The 13,049-nt window shown below is 49.0% G+C and overlaps 5 protein-coding genes across 5 annotated transcripts; all 5 read left to right on the forward strand.

The window, feature by feature from the left end:
• Positions 1-3,011: 3,011 nt before the first annotated feature.
• Positions 3,012-4,719, forward strand: N7458_004614 (sugar porter family MFS transporter; the record flags this gene model as incomplete). Its single annotated transcript, XM_056907996.1, has 2 exons — positions 3,012-3,316; positions 3,387-4,719. 2 exons carry the CDS (start codon positions 3,012-3,014, stop codon positions 4,717-4,719), a joined length of 1,638 nt encoding a protein of 545 aa, XP_056766614.1.
• Positions 4,720-6,051: 1,332 nt separating this feature from the next.
• On the forward strand, positions 6,052-7,566 carry N7458_004615 (TLC domain-containing protein; the record flags this gene model as incomplete). The annotated part of the gene is made up of 3 exons (XM_056907997.1): positions 6,052-6,189; positions 6,291-7,028; positions 7,099-7,566. Exons 1-3 carry the CDS (start codon positions 6,067-6,069, stop codon positions 7,564-7,566), a joined length of 1,329 nt encoding a protein of 442 aa, XP_056766615.1. The 5' UTR covers positions 6,052-6,066.
• Positions 7,567-9,688: 2,122 nt separating this feature from the next.
• N7458_004616 (uncharacterized protein) lies at positions 9,689-10,288 on the forward strand (the record flags this gene model as incomplete). The annotated part of the gene is made up of 2 exons (XM_056907998.1): positions 9,689-10,007; positions 10,077-10,288. 2 exons carry the CDS (start codon positions 9,689-9,691, stop codon positions 10,286-10,288), a joined length of 531 nt encoding a protein of 176 aa, XP_056766616.1.
• Positions 10,289-11,272: 984 nt separating this feature from the next.
• Positions 11,273-12,055, forward strand: N7458_004617 (VOC family protein; the record flags this gene model as incomplete). Its single annotated transcript, XM_056907999.1, has 1 exon — positions 11,273-12,055. One exon carries the CDS (start codon positions 11,273-11,275, stop codon positions 12,053-12,055), a length of 783 nt encoding a protein of 260 aa, XP_056766617.1.
• Positions 12,056-12,549: 494 nt separating this feature from the next.
• Positions 12,550-12,756, forward strand: N7458_004618 (uncharacterized protein; the record flags this gene model as incomplete). The annotated part of the gene is made up of 1 exon (XM_056908000.1): positions 12,550-12,756. One exon carries the CDS (start codon positions 12,550-12,552, stop codon positions 12,754-12,756), a length of 207 nt encoding a protein of 68 aa, XP_056766618.1.
• Between the last annotated feature and the right edge of the window lie 293 nt (positions 12,757-13,049).

Consider the following 13,049-nt stretch of genomic DNA (forward strand, 5'->3'; position numbering starts at 1 on the left):
AACAGGAGCAGTCACTTCCCGCAGGTTAGTACGATCCCCATCTCTTACATACAGGAAGGCCTATTCTAGGTCTGGTATCATAATAGGTATATATGCTACTTATACTGATCAACCTGGCTGAGCCGATAGTTTATTCGCTTGAGTTAGATGTAGTTTTTCATAGCTCCCTATGTCAGACTGTGTAGGGCGTAGTATAGAAATGGCCCAGACCTACCGTACAGTCCGGAAACGGTCATACTAGATGGACTTCAATTTCGGTCTTTTTAGTGGTCTCTCTAAACGCCTTTCGTACCCTATTCTATGACGTCCAGCCAGTATTACTTAATTTATGGTTCCCCGACAAGATGATTTTGCCGGTTTGCCAGGATGTTGAACCCATGGAACCCACTGTGTACCTCTTCTGCACCAATCTATGGACTCAGAGAGAGAGAGAGAGAGAGAGAGAGTGTGTGTGTGTGTGTGGTTCATGATAATGTTGAAGCCAGAAATCTCGGAAAACTCAAGCTGCATATACTTCAAAAGGCTTTTATGGACCATCTGCGTATATAGTTCAATGGTTGGCCTTCAGTCGGTAGAGAGTTTGAATGTGTGGCTGAGAACATGAGCCCCAGGTCCAATTTGCGAAGATTCAGGCTTGTAGTGCTTTGAAAATTCCAATCTCTACTCCGAGGCCGAGAAATTCAAGGCCTCAAGACCCGAGTGTGAAACCCATGAATATAAAGTGGATCCCTCCAAGCCACCGTACACTGGGATGACGCGGAGGCGTCTTTTCCACGCTAACACATCGTTATGTCTAGTACTAATTTCTTGCGGCGCGCTGATCTCGAACAATTAATGTCACATCGAGAAGGTTTCGGGCTCTCGCCAGACGGAACTAGGGGTTTAAAAAAGCCTCAGCCGAGCCGAAGGCTTATTTGCGCCAGGAATGTCAGCCATTGCATCATGCAACATTGGAAAATGGGCATAGTGCCGAGCAAAGAACGGAGTTAAGACGAATCGGGTCCGTGCGGTTGAGTATCCAAGTTTACTAGTTGATGGAGGTCAATAGTCCATACAATTCTGGACATGGAAGATGTAAAGTATGGTAGGGTTGCTGCTAAGCGAAGGGGCAATGTAGACCCTTCAATTTCCATATCCAAGGGCCTTTCCCCGAAACCCCGCCCTTGCGTATGTGGAGGGCAAGACATTTTGGTCTGGGGAATGGTCTCCCGGTGTACGAATATGGCCAAGGGCAACCCCCAGTACTCCGGAGAAGCCGGATTACTTACCTAGAGGCGGGGATGTTGGGGATGCAATTGAGGAGAAAGACATCACCACGCTAGAGTACAGCGGTCCTACTGCATAGAAACCCTGGAAGTAACGAGGGCCTCGTTCCTCCCCTTCCCCTTGGGCACTTCCAGTTGGACTAGCGAAACGAATTGAATTGGGAGGGCCCACATCGGCCACGCAACAAAAACCACGCAGAGGGCGGCTTCAGCCGGCTGAACCGGATTTTGCAGAGATCATTCACAGTCGCAAAGAGGTAAAGACATAGAAAATGAATCAGCCATTGGCGTCAGCCAATGCCATTGACAGCCACCATTTCGGCGCCTCCAACGCCTCCCGTCCGAACCCATATCAAACTGGCCAATCTGGTGATTTCGGCATCCGAATTCTCACACGGCTTTGGGCCACCATGATGGCCGTGCCGTGAGCCACGCGGTGCGTTACCATGGGGAAGGTCCGAGTTGACACACAACTCATCCTGACCCTGCTGTCTAGAGAAAAAGTGCGTCTTGCATGGTCAATCCCGATGACCCACACTCGGCGAGCGCCGGCCAGTGAGGGTGAGTCAAACCCGAACGAAGACATGCCATCCCGTCTTGTTCTGGGTAAATGCCCGCACTCGGGGCCCCGGACTGGCCTCCAGACCCGGCAGAGATTTCTCGTGGTGCAGACTAAGTGGGTTTCTGGGCCGGTTAATTGGCAAGTTGCCGGTGTTGAGGGCGATTTGTCTTGCGGAATACAATACGATACGCCGAGAGAAAGAGAGGAGAAACCAGAGAATGTCGATGACGACCGGAGTTGTGCTGGACAGGAGTTGATACTGTAGGTTTGTACTCCATAGTGAGGAGTACTATCGTAGCCCAATCCAGTTTTTCTCCCTTCTGGAAGACCCCTTTTTCAATCAACTCTTACCCATCCCCATCTAAACCCTCCCAACATGATCTCTCTATAGAAAATTGTATAAACTCCCTCTCAGCCTCTTCCCGTGTTTGCACTCGGCAGCCGAACGCGGCATCGTGCTGATGCCGACGACGCCAGGGGCAAGCCGACCACTCCGAACGCCTCCCGAACGCCCCCCGAACACGGCATTCCTGAACATTCCTGGTGACTTTCCGTACGGCGCCAGACCGCATCGGGCATGGAATTATCACCTCGTGGCCGATTCCCCGGATCCTGCTAACGGTTGCTATAACTGCACCAATCAAACCCAGTTAAACACAGGAGAGTGGATGGCAATTAGCATTTGTCCACCAATTGTAGCCCTCCCGCTGAGGGTCGCGAACGGAGTCTTGGCTTCGGTTGGGAACGTTGCACTCGCCTTACCTGCAGTTTTCTTGTTACTCCATGGTATCCATACACTTGCTGGATCTTCCAGGCTGCTCTCTCGATATTACCCGAAATGAACTCTACCAGACATTTTGGTCAATTTTATTTGTTTTCCCCAGTGGATTCCTGCCTCGCATTGGTTTCGGCCCAAGCACTCGGTCCACCCATGGGGTGTAGGAGGCTTGTTGATCAGCTAGTATGTCTGCGAGGCTGCTCCAGTGAGAGGGAAAAAAAAAAAAAAAAAAATCAAGTAATCTCTTCGTCGATCCCATCTCATCAACTACTTAAAAGACTCCCTCTTCCGGCGTAGCCCTCTTTCGCGAATCGTGTGGAATTCCTTCCTTCTCCCGATTCCTTCCTCCCCTTCTCCTCCGAGTTCTCTGGGATTATACCAAATCTCAAGAACAAAGTCGCCCATCATGGCCATCGTGGGGAACATCTACGTGATTGCAGCCGTCTCCGTTATTGGAGGCGGTCTGTTTGGCTTTGATATCTCGTCTATGTCCGCTATTCTCGGCACCACTGCATACAAGTGCTACTTCAACCATGGTCCTGAGGGCCCTCCATTCAATGATTCTGATAAGTGTTCTGGTTTGAGCTCGCTGGCTCAGGGTGGTGTGACTGCTGCTATGCCCGCTGGTTCGTGGCTTGGTGCTTTGATTTCTGGTTTCGTTTCCGATCGTCTGGGTCGTAAGTATGCGATTATGGTGGGATGTATTATCTGGTATGTTACCTTTTTGAGAACAAGCTCAAGGAAACATCACATATACTAATGTCTGAATCTCCTTGTTTAGGGTCATCGGTTCCGCGATTATCTGTGCTTCGCAAAACATGGGTATGCTGATTGCCGGCCGTGTCATCAACGGTCTATCCGTCGGTATGGAATCTGCTCAAGTCCCCGTCTATATTTCCGAGATCTCTCCACCCTCCCTGCGTGGCCGTCTCGTCGGTTCCCAACAGTGGGCCATCACCTGGGGTATCCTGATCATGTACTATATCTCCTTCGGCTGCTCCTACATCGGTGGCGAGACCTCCTCCACCTACAGCCAGTCCGTCTTCCGTATCCCCTGGGGCGTCCAGATGGTCCCCGCCATCCTGCTCTTCGTGGGCATGAACTTCCTCCCTGAGTCCCCTCGCTGGCTGGCCCGCAAGGACCGCTGGGAGGAGTGCAAGGACGTCCTCACCCTGGTCCACGGCAAGGGCGATCCCAACAGCCCGTTCGTCCAGGCCGAGCTGCAGGAGATCAGCGATATGTGCGAGTTTGAGCGCCGTAACGCCGACGTGTCTTACCTGGAGCTGTTCAAGCCCCAGATGATCCACCGTACTTTCATCGGTATCTGGACTCAGATCTGGTCGCAGTTGACTGGTATGAACGTTATGATGTATTACATTACGTACGTTTTCAGCATGGCTGGCTATTCTGGTAACGCTACCCTTCTGGCCTCCTCTATCCAGTATATCATCAACGTGGTCATGACCGTCCCCGCCTTGATCTGGGTTGACCGCTGGGGCCGTCGTCCCACTCTCCTGATCGGTGCCGCTCTCATGATGACCTGGATGTATGCCAACGGTGGTATCATGGCTACTTACGGCGAGGTTGTTATCGGTGGTATCGACGGTGTCCCCGAGGAGTCGATGCGTCTCTCCGGTGCCCCCGCCAAGGGTCTCATTGCCTGCACATACCTCTTCGTCGCCTCGTATGCCCCCACCTGGGGTCCCGTCTCCTGGGTGTACCCTCCCGAGCTGTACCCCCTGCGCGTCCGTGGTAAGGCCGTCGCCCTGGCCACCTCTGCCAACTGGGCATTCAACACCGCGCTGGGCCTGTTCACCCCCGTGGCCTTTGCGAACATCCGCTGGCAAACGTATATCATCTTCGGTGTCTTTTTGACTGCCATGTTCATTCATGTCTTCTTCCTCTTCCCCGAGACTGCTGGCAAGACTCTGGAGGAGACGGAGCAGATCTTCGAGGATCCTAATGGCATTCCGTATATTGGTACCCCTGCCTGGAAGACTTCCCATGATACCAAGCGCACTATCGCTGCGGAGCGTGGGGATGTCGAGGTTCTGGGCGAGAAGTTGGCTGGCGGCGAGAAGAAGGCTGCTACTCATGCTGAGACCGCGGCTTAAATGTGCATGGTTGGTCTGAGTGTGTAGCTGGAGAGAAAGAGTTGTGAAACGAGATTGACTATGTCATTTTTCTCTTTGATTCCCCTGACTGGATTAGGAGTGAAAAGCCCAAAATGTTTACTTTAGATGATGTCATGTATAGAAAGAATTATTGACGAGATACACATGGATACTAAGCAGATGTATTGTTCTAATTGATCTAATCTGGGTTCATCTTGACCTGTTTGCCTTTCGAGTAAACTGAAATCGAAGATATGCTACAGTAAGCTTAAACCAGACATTTAGACGCGATGTCTTAAGAGGTAAGCGCGTGGGAGAGATGCTTAAAATATACTTTCCGGGGCGAAGCGCGCGAACCGCAAACCAGATCTCCTTCGGCCGTATCCTAGACAGGATTCTGTTCCTTCCTAAAGCAGTTGTTTCAAGAATTTGTCTTCAGAAATGTAAAACGAACTAGACAAATCCGCTTCGGATTCCTCTTCTCGGTTGACAGGTCTTTCTGGGTAAGCTTCCAATTACGCGGTTCGATAGTTCAGCCACAATCAGTTCAACGGTCAATTTGAAGATTTGTTGGGACTCAGAATTTGCTAAAAATGTAAGCAGCATGATTTGCGATAGAAAGACGATAGGAAATGGGATGCATTTCGGCTCGCAGCCGATGATTTCACAAGTCAAGGCCCTCAGGAGCTCGTTGGACGGGGTTATATCGAGTCCACTACAGTACGTATATACTCTATATGCATGCATCGGAGCTTGGGAGGATCCTACTCGGACTTGGTTGTGTACCCCGACCGACATAGACAACTCAATCAATTAAGTTTTGTCGGTCCGTATGAGCTCGTACTAAACGGCGGGTTGTGAATGCAGCGGGTGTAATTTGAGGAGCATCGATCCAAAATGACCAAGCTGTGATCTGCTGAGAAAGTCAGCACCGATGCGACTCTTCGCCGAGAAATTCCGGTGGCCAGTCAGACGAATTTGGAGAGTCCCGCCAAGTGGAGGGTCTTTAAGGGGAAAATCGAAAAAAAAGGTGCGGAGCAACTTGGAACCCCCCTGGCGCAGAAGAAGAAAAAAAAATCAAAGTTAGAGAAAGCCCGAATGACACTTGTTTCTCCACTGGCGTTCGTGTTCGTTTCCTCTCCACGACAACTCGATTGACCTCGTCCTTCGGCCTCGTCTTTTCATTTTCCTTTCGTCGCCTGCTTCTTCCTCGCGATTGTCGGCCGTCCGCACGTGAGAGTCCGCCTTCTCTCCGATCTCGCGCAGTGACGTCTTTCGTCTTCTCAATCGCCCACCCACCATTCCCTCACATACCCTCCGAACGGCTTCACCAGACCACTGCCTGCCATGGTTCGCCCCCGCGGTCGGTCGCAACTGGGCGTGGACATTCGCGGCGACACCAGCGCGCCCGCAATGTCCACCATGAACGAAGTCAGCCCGATTGAACCCACATCCCCGGACTTGAGCAAGGTGCGTATCTACCTCGGCCGATTTCCCCTGCCACATACAAGTTGCTGGAGGAGACGTGCAGCGGGAACAAGCCAAAGCTAATCATCACGCTTTGCGCATAGCAATTGGAGAATCGCATGGCGGACAAGTCCCCCGGAAAGTCACAGTCGAAGAAGCGTCGCAGTCGCTCTCTCCTCCATCGATTCGCCGATACGTGCCTCCGGTACACTTGGTTGCTCCCATTGCTCATCATGCTGTTCCTGCTGTCGCTGTATGCGGTCAATCCCACTACGTCCAACCCCATGCACAGCGCCATCTTCCTCTCCTATCCTCAGCCCCCCAAGACGCCCGGCGGACCCATCATGTACGGCAAAGGCAAGAAGGACATCGCCTTCGTGGCCTTTTACACCGTCGTCCTATCTTTCACGCGCGAGTTTATCATGCAGCAGATCATCCGTCCGCTGGCCGTGTGGTGCGGAATCCGGGGAAAGGGTAAGACCGCCCGGTTCATGGAGCAAGTCTACACTGCGTTTTACTTTGGTATCTTTGGTCCGTTTGGGTTGTATGTCATGAGCCGGTCGGATATTTGGTACTTCAACACGACCGCCATGTTCGAGGGATTCCCGCATCGCGAGCACGAAGGTCTCTTCAAGGCGTATTACCTGCTGGAGGCGAGTTACTGGGCGCAGCAAGCCATTGTGCTCCTGTTGCAGCTGGAGAAGCCCCGGAAAGACTTTAAGGAGCTGGTCGGACACCACATTATCACTCTGGCTTTGATTGCGCTGAGCTACCGCTTCCACTTTACCTACATGGGTCTGGCTGTGTACATCACCCACGACGTTTCGGACTTTTTCCTTGCTGTGAGTATCGTTATGCGACGTAGATCCTGATTCGTAGATCGGATCAAGAAAGCTAACATGGCGGACGCAGACTTCCAAAACCCTCAACTATCTCGACTCTGTCATCGTTGCGCCCTACTTCTGCTCGTTCGTCGGTATCTGGATCTACCTTCGTCACGTCCTGAACCTCAAGATCCTCTGGGCCGTCCTGACCGAGTTCCGCACCGTCGGTCCCTTCGAACTTAACTGGGAGACCCAACAATACAAGTGCTGGATCAGTCAGTACATCACCTTCGCACTACTAGCCAGTCTGCAAGCTGTCAACCTATTCTGGCTCTTCCTGATCCTCCGCATCCTGGCCAACTACATCTTCACCAACGTCACCAAGGACGAGCGCTCCGACGACGAGGAGTCGGAAGAGGAGACTGAGAACGAGACCAAGTCCAAGGCTACCATTGCGACTGGCGTTTCCAAGGAGAACATTGCACCTCAAGTACAAATCAACGGGGAGCCTGTACCTGAGCAACGGGGTCCACGGACCCGTAGCCGAAAGGCATGAAGAGCACATGTAATGACCCGATAATGAGACCCTGACTTACATCTTAATTTGATGCGGTCTCGGGTATGCATGCTTTTCTATCTCTTTTACTCGTTTCGCGTTTTCTTTGCCATCGGTTGCAATATATGCCCCGGCTTTGAGGGTAGCGCGGCGCTTCCCTGTTTATAATTAATGCATTGATGAAATGCATCGAAGAATCATATGGGAGGTCTAGATATCTAGATCCGGGGATCGGCATGAAAAATGGTGTTTGTCTTTATGCATGTCCGACATAATCTTTTTCTTGGAGACGATCCATCCACTTACCTTCCGTTCCATTAACATCCCCGGATCTGAGGGAGCTTGACCAAGGAGCGCCGCTGGTTAAAGCCATGTGGTGCATGTTGAGCGGATGTGTACGTTCTTTTGTTTCGATTCATGCACAGTCCACTTTTGGGACAGGTTCTGGTTCTTGTTTGTATTTATCACTACTTTTTTCACTTCTTTATCATGTGATTTTAGCTGTTGTTGGTTTGTTCAGGATTGATGGGCTATGCGGTGAGACGAATATATCGATGATTTCATGTCATGCTTGTTCTGGACGGTATACGCTCTTCTAAGACACCCTGCCATTGGCAACTTTGGATGTACGAGACACCTTGCATGAAAATGCACGGATAGCCGCAGAGTTTATGTCAATGGCGAGGGCAACTAGCATGGCATTTCCAACGACCTGCCTTTGAACCAGAACCCCAAGTTTGCATAAAAAGTATTTCTCAAGCTATATTCGAACTTGACTGTAGCCCTCTCTTTGATGAACAGAAATTTACTGTACAATTTCAACCACAGGATATATTGACTCTCGATAATTTCCAGACTTGATTCACATACCTATATACCATACACCTTGAACTTCAGGCTTCAAGTCTCTAGGGAACAGCAGATCTGCATCGAAAGCTGAGACTCTTGATAGGAACAATGATGGTCCTAAACATGAATGACAACGTCTACTTACCAGACTAATAATAGGTTCGAAGCAGTCCCCATTCCACATCCTCCTCCTAAACACGCACGCATACAGTACTTGCACTACAATATGGTAGTCGCCGTAATAGATCCTCAAAAAGGTTCTTGAGAATATTGTTCTCTCTATTGTTTACTTAGGATTTTCTTATTGATGGAGAGGGCTTACATATTTGGGGCCTCGCATATTCTATTCTTACCAAGTAAGAGGTAATTTCCAGTGGAAGCATGAATTTACACGGCCATTCTGTCTGTTGAAGGTAGACTAAGGAATGATAAGAGCAAGAAGAGAGATAGGGGAGCTTCCGCTCGCGCAGGCTGCTATGATCAAGGAGGCTTTATAGTCCCAGGATTCGGACTTTTCGCACACAGAGTACGAGATCACTTAATGGAGAAATTGAACTTGTAGTGTGTCATCACCTGACCGTTACTCGTTTATTCTGTTGGTGAGCTTATCTACAAGAAATGTCTCGAATTTATGGACATCACTTTGCTACCTTTGAACACCAACAATTTAAAGCCATCTTTGATGCCAACATTTTCAAGCTTACCACACCTCAGCAATTAAGTTCTCAGAAACGAGTTCGGAACCTACCGGACCCTGCTAGTTGTGAAGATTTGCTGCCCAGTGCACACATCGCTAGCGTTGCAAGTTCCTCGGCTGCTAGGTGTGGGTACAAAAGGGCAAAGGGACTTTTTCAGATTAGGTCAGTCTGATCGGCCAATTGAAGCAATAACTCACTTTCTGCGTAACCTTTCTCTCGATGCTATCGGGAAATCTAACCACGTTGCGCCAATAAGGGCTGGTTTGGCGAGCTACATGTCTGTGCCTCATATATTAGAGTTCAATAGTGCAAGCTTAGTGCTGAACAAGCAAATGACTAGCTAGCATGCTAAATCTAAGACCCTCGTGTTCACACCATTGGCTCAATTCAAGGTCGCTAAAAGAGTCCATCTTGTGACGACAACTGAGGGGTTAGAGGGGTTGTCTAAATCGCTATCGAATTCTAGGCCGCAGCATAAATACCCTTCGCTCCTCCTACGATTGTGATACGATATAAATCTTTTATCCATCATCTGAATACTGCCATACTAAGAAGATCATCAATCATCCGTCAAGATGTCTTACAACAACGATTCCGGCAACTACAATGGTGGAAACCAAGGCTCTGACTTTAGTAACAATGACAACTACGGATCAAACCAAGACAATTACAGCGGTGGCAACAACTCTGGCTCTGGGAGAAACCAGGACGGCGGCAACGGTGGATACGGCGGTGGAAATGACAACTATGGCGGCCAGTCTACCGGCTTCGGGGGCCAGGGAGGCAACGACAATTATGGAAATCAGTCCTCTGGAAACTCGGACAACTATGGCGGCAACCAAGGAGGAAACTCTAGTAGCAGTGGCATCGGTGGTCTTTTGAACCAAGCTGAGGGTGAGTAAATAAGAGATATTCCCTTCGACTTCTAGGTTATACCTGAGCTCACCCGTGGCCTCATTACAGGATTCATCAAGCAAGCCGGTGCCTCCAACAACAGCAACAACAACAGCAGCAACAATAACAGCAGCAACAATAACAACAATCAGCAAGCGAATAGCTTCGTTGACTCATTTGTCGACAAGGAGGTTGATCAATTCGCTCCTACCGGAACGGACAGTTTTGTGAACCAGGGTGTCAACAATGCGGTCAACAACGCTATGAACAAGTACCTGTGAATATATCTTGCCAGGGGGAATTCGTGGCCTGGTCAACAGAGGATACAGAGAAGAATTGTTCCCTCAATTGACTGTGTATCCTCTTGTAACAGAGTCAGTTATTTGTTAGTGATGCTGTTTTCCGATGGTGAATTTATGGAACATCCGTTCGAGAAAGTCTCATACACATCTCTGGGTACACATGTATGGGTGCTCTACGCGCGTAAATCTTGAAGTAGACCACTTCACCGAGGGACAAAATGAAATGATTAATTATGAACAATATTCAATGAGTGGTGTTAGAAGATGCCAAGAAATAGAAATAGAGGCAACTGTCGAGTGAATGGCCATACTGCCAACAACAGTGATTAGATGACAGAATTTGAGCCCATTCCGTGCAAACTTAGTAAAGGTACAAGAGGAACTCAGACAGGAGGCAATTGCTTTGGATAAAATGAACTACAAAAAAAGACCAGAAGAAGAATCACGCATGAATCGAATGACCTATCAGCGCAGGCGAATTAAGCATTGCCTCACATAATCTTATACGCTCTTCCACATAACCACGCATGCTCTTCATAATAAACTACCTATGAGCATTTACCCTAAAAACTGGCCAATCTCTCTCAAAACCATAACATCCTCAGCTATGAAGACCAAGGAATTGTTCTCCAAGAGACTCTGTACGGGTGGCGTAAGTGCTGAAAAGGGAGGGGCTAAACCCCACATATTAGAATTTCAAGACTGATGTTTCCCCATAATTTGAAGCCAAAAGCTTTCTTGAGGATTTTCGTGGGTCAGATTTGGGCTATGCTTGTAGTAGTGAGGAGTTTCCTTGGCGGGAAGGCGGGGGGTCTCCAAATTATACCGCGGAGCGGGGAATTCTCTTGCGGGGTCAAAGTTATCTTTCTTCAATCTCACTGTATCTCGCACCTTTTCCTGCCAAAAAGCTTCATTCAATTGAACTTCATTGTGATAAAAGGCCTGCGACTGAGCATCTTCATCATGTCTGATCAAGCAGCCCAGCTCCCCATACTAGACCACTTCGTCGTTCTTGTTTCACATCATGATTTGCTCAGAATCTCTCAGCAGCTAGATGGCCAGTTCACTCTAGCACTGGGCGGCAATCATGCCGATGGCCTCACAACAAACAGATTGGTTCTGTTTCCAGATGGATGTTACTTAGAGTTCATTGCTTTCTTTGACGACGTGGACCCGGAGAGACGCCGCAACCATCGATGGGGAAACGAGAAGGAAGGCACAGTCATCGACTGGGCTTTCACTTTACCCTCAGAGAGCGACTTTAAACTTGTGCAAAAGAGATTCCAATCTGCTGATATTGATGCGTCTTATACGGATCCAATTCCCGGAGGTCGTACCAAACCAGACGGCACTATCTTGGAATGGGCAGTCTGTACACCCAAAGATGGCAACGGTAAAGCATCATCGCCAGGAACTATGCCTTTCTGGTGTCTTGACAGAACGCCCCGGGAGAGACGTGTTCCTTATGAGTTGGAGCCGCATCTAACGCAACACCCTAATGGTGTGCAAGGTGTCAGCTCCGTACACGTACAAGTCCCTCATGAGGACACATCGAACCTCAAGAAAGTGTATGATCTAATATTCGATGGACCCTGGAAGTATAAAGTTCTTTCCGGTTCGACGAACTGCGACCACACTGTTTCCTTATCCGGTGGGGAGGCAGCTATCAAGCTAGTTTTCCACGGATCTAAGCCTGGCAAAATTGAGCTGTTGCCTGGGCTGTTCTTTGAAATTGAGCTTTCATAGTCTTCATAAGTCCATAAGATGTGATGTACGTCCACGACAGGCGCTGGTGGTAGATAGCAAATCTCAAAACGGTCCAGTTGTAGCATATATCCATTTACAGACACTCTTCACGAATTTCTTGTATCTATATTGAGAAACTTCAATCTTACCCGAGTCAGTGTGGATGGAAGAAAGGATAAAAGCCAGCGGAAACCTCAAAAGGTGAAGCACAGTGAGATTACCAATACCATTCTAAACTTGCTGAGTAGCAGACATGAAAAAGAAAGGAATGCGGTCATTTAGTTCAAGAGGAACGGATTTGTACCCACGCAGCGGCAGCATCGGCAGCATCGGCAGTTCATAGATTCCATCAGAGAAGTGGAAATCTCCCGAACAAAACGATTACGGTGAGTCTTCCACCACGATTCATGCTCATTTTTCGCGAATACATCCAGCCCATCTGCGTATGGATCCGGAAGTGACGTCGATGAACAGAAGTATCGACATCTCCCGACATGAATAGAAATCGTTACCAGCATGTCGGCAATATCTACCTCAACAGCGAGTCTTCTGCGAAGAATGTCGGCTACCCAAGTCATAGCGTTACACAGTCGCTCAACCTTTTGACAGATGTTATTGCGAACGTCTTTTTCGGACTTCAGATTCATCTTCGTGATTTCTTCCGACTGTCCAAGACGCCACCCCTCTGCGAAGTCATCTAGCTTTGCAGCAATGTTCATGTGAACTTGATCTCCTTTGCGAAGCTCCTGAGACCATTTGAAAATATCTCTGTACAAGGCATGCCGATTACCTTCGAAGAGGCCGGCATTGTATGCCTCATTAACTGCATCAGTAAGTGAATTCATTGTTTTAATGTTATGATCCCTGATTGAGGATAAGTTTGGTTGCTGTGGCTGGCAGTACACTAAGATTTAAACAGAAGCCAATCGAAATCTGAGCGCGGTGAACTTCAGTAGACATCGGAAGAGGTCTGGCCTTTTATAGCCGATTTTGA

Source organism: Penicillium daleae (genome assembly GCF_028827525.1).
Source record: "Penicillium daleae strain IBT 16125 chromosome Unknown utg000005l_segment0_segment0, whole genome shotgun sequence".
Classification (NCBI taxonomy): domain Eukaryota; kingdom Fungi; phylum Ascomycota; class Eurotiomycetes; order Eurotiales; family Aspergillaceae; genus Penicillium; species Penicillium daleae.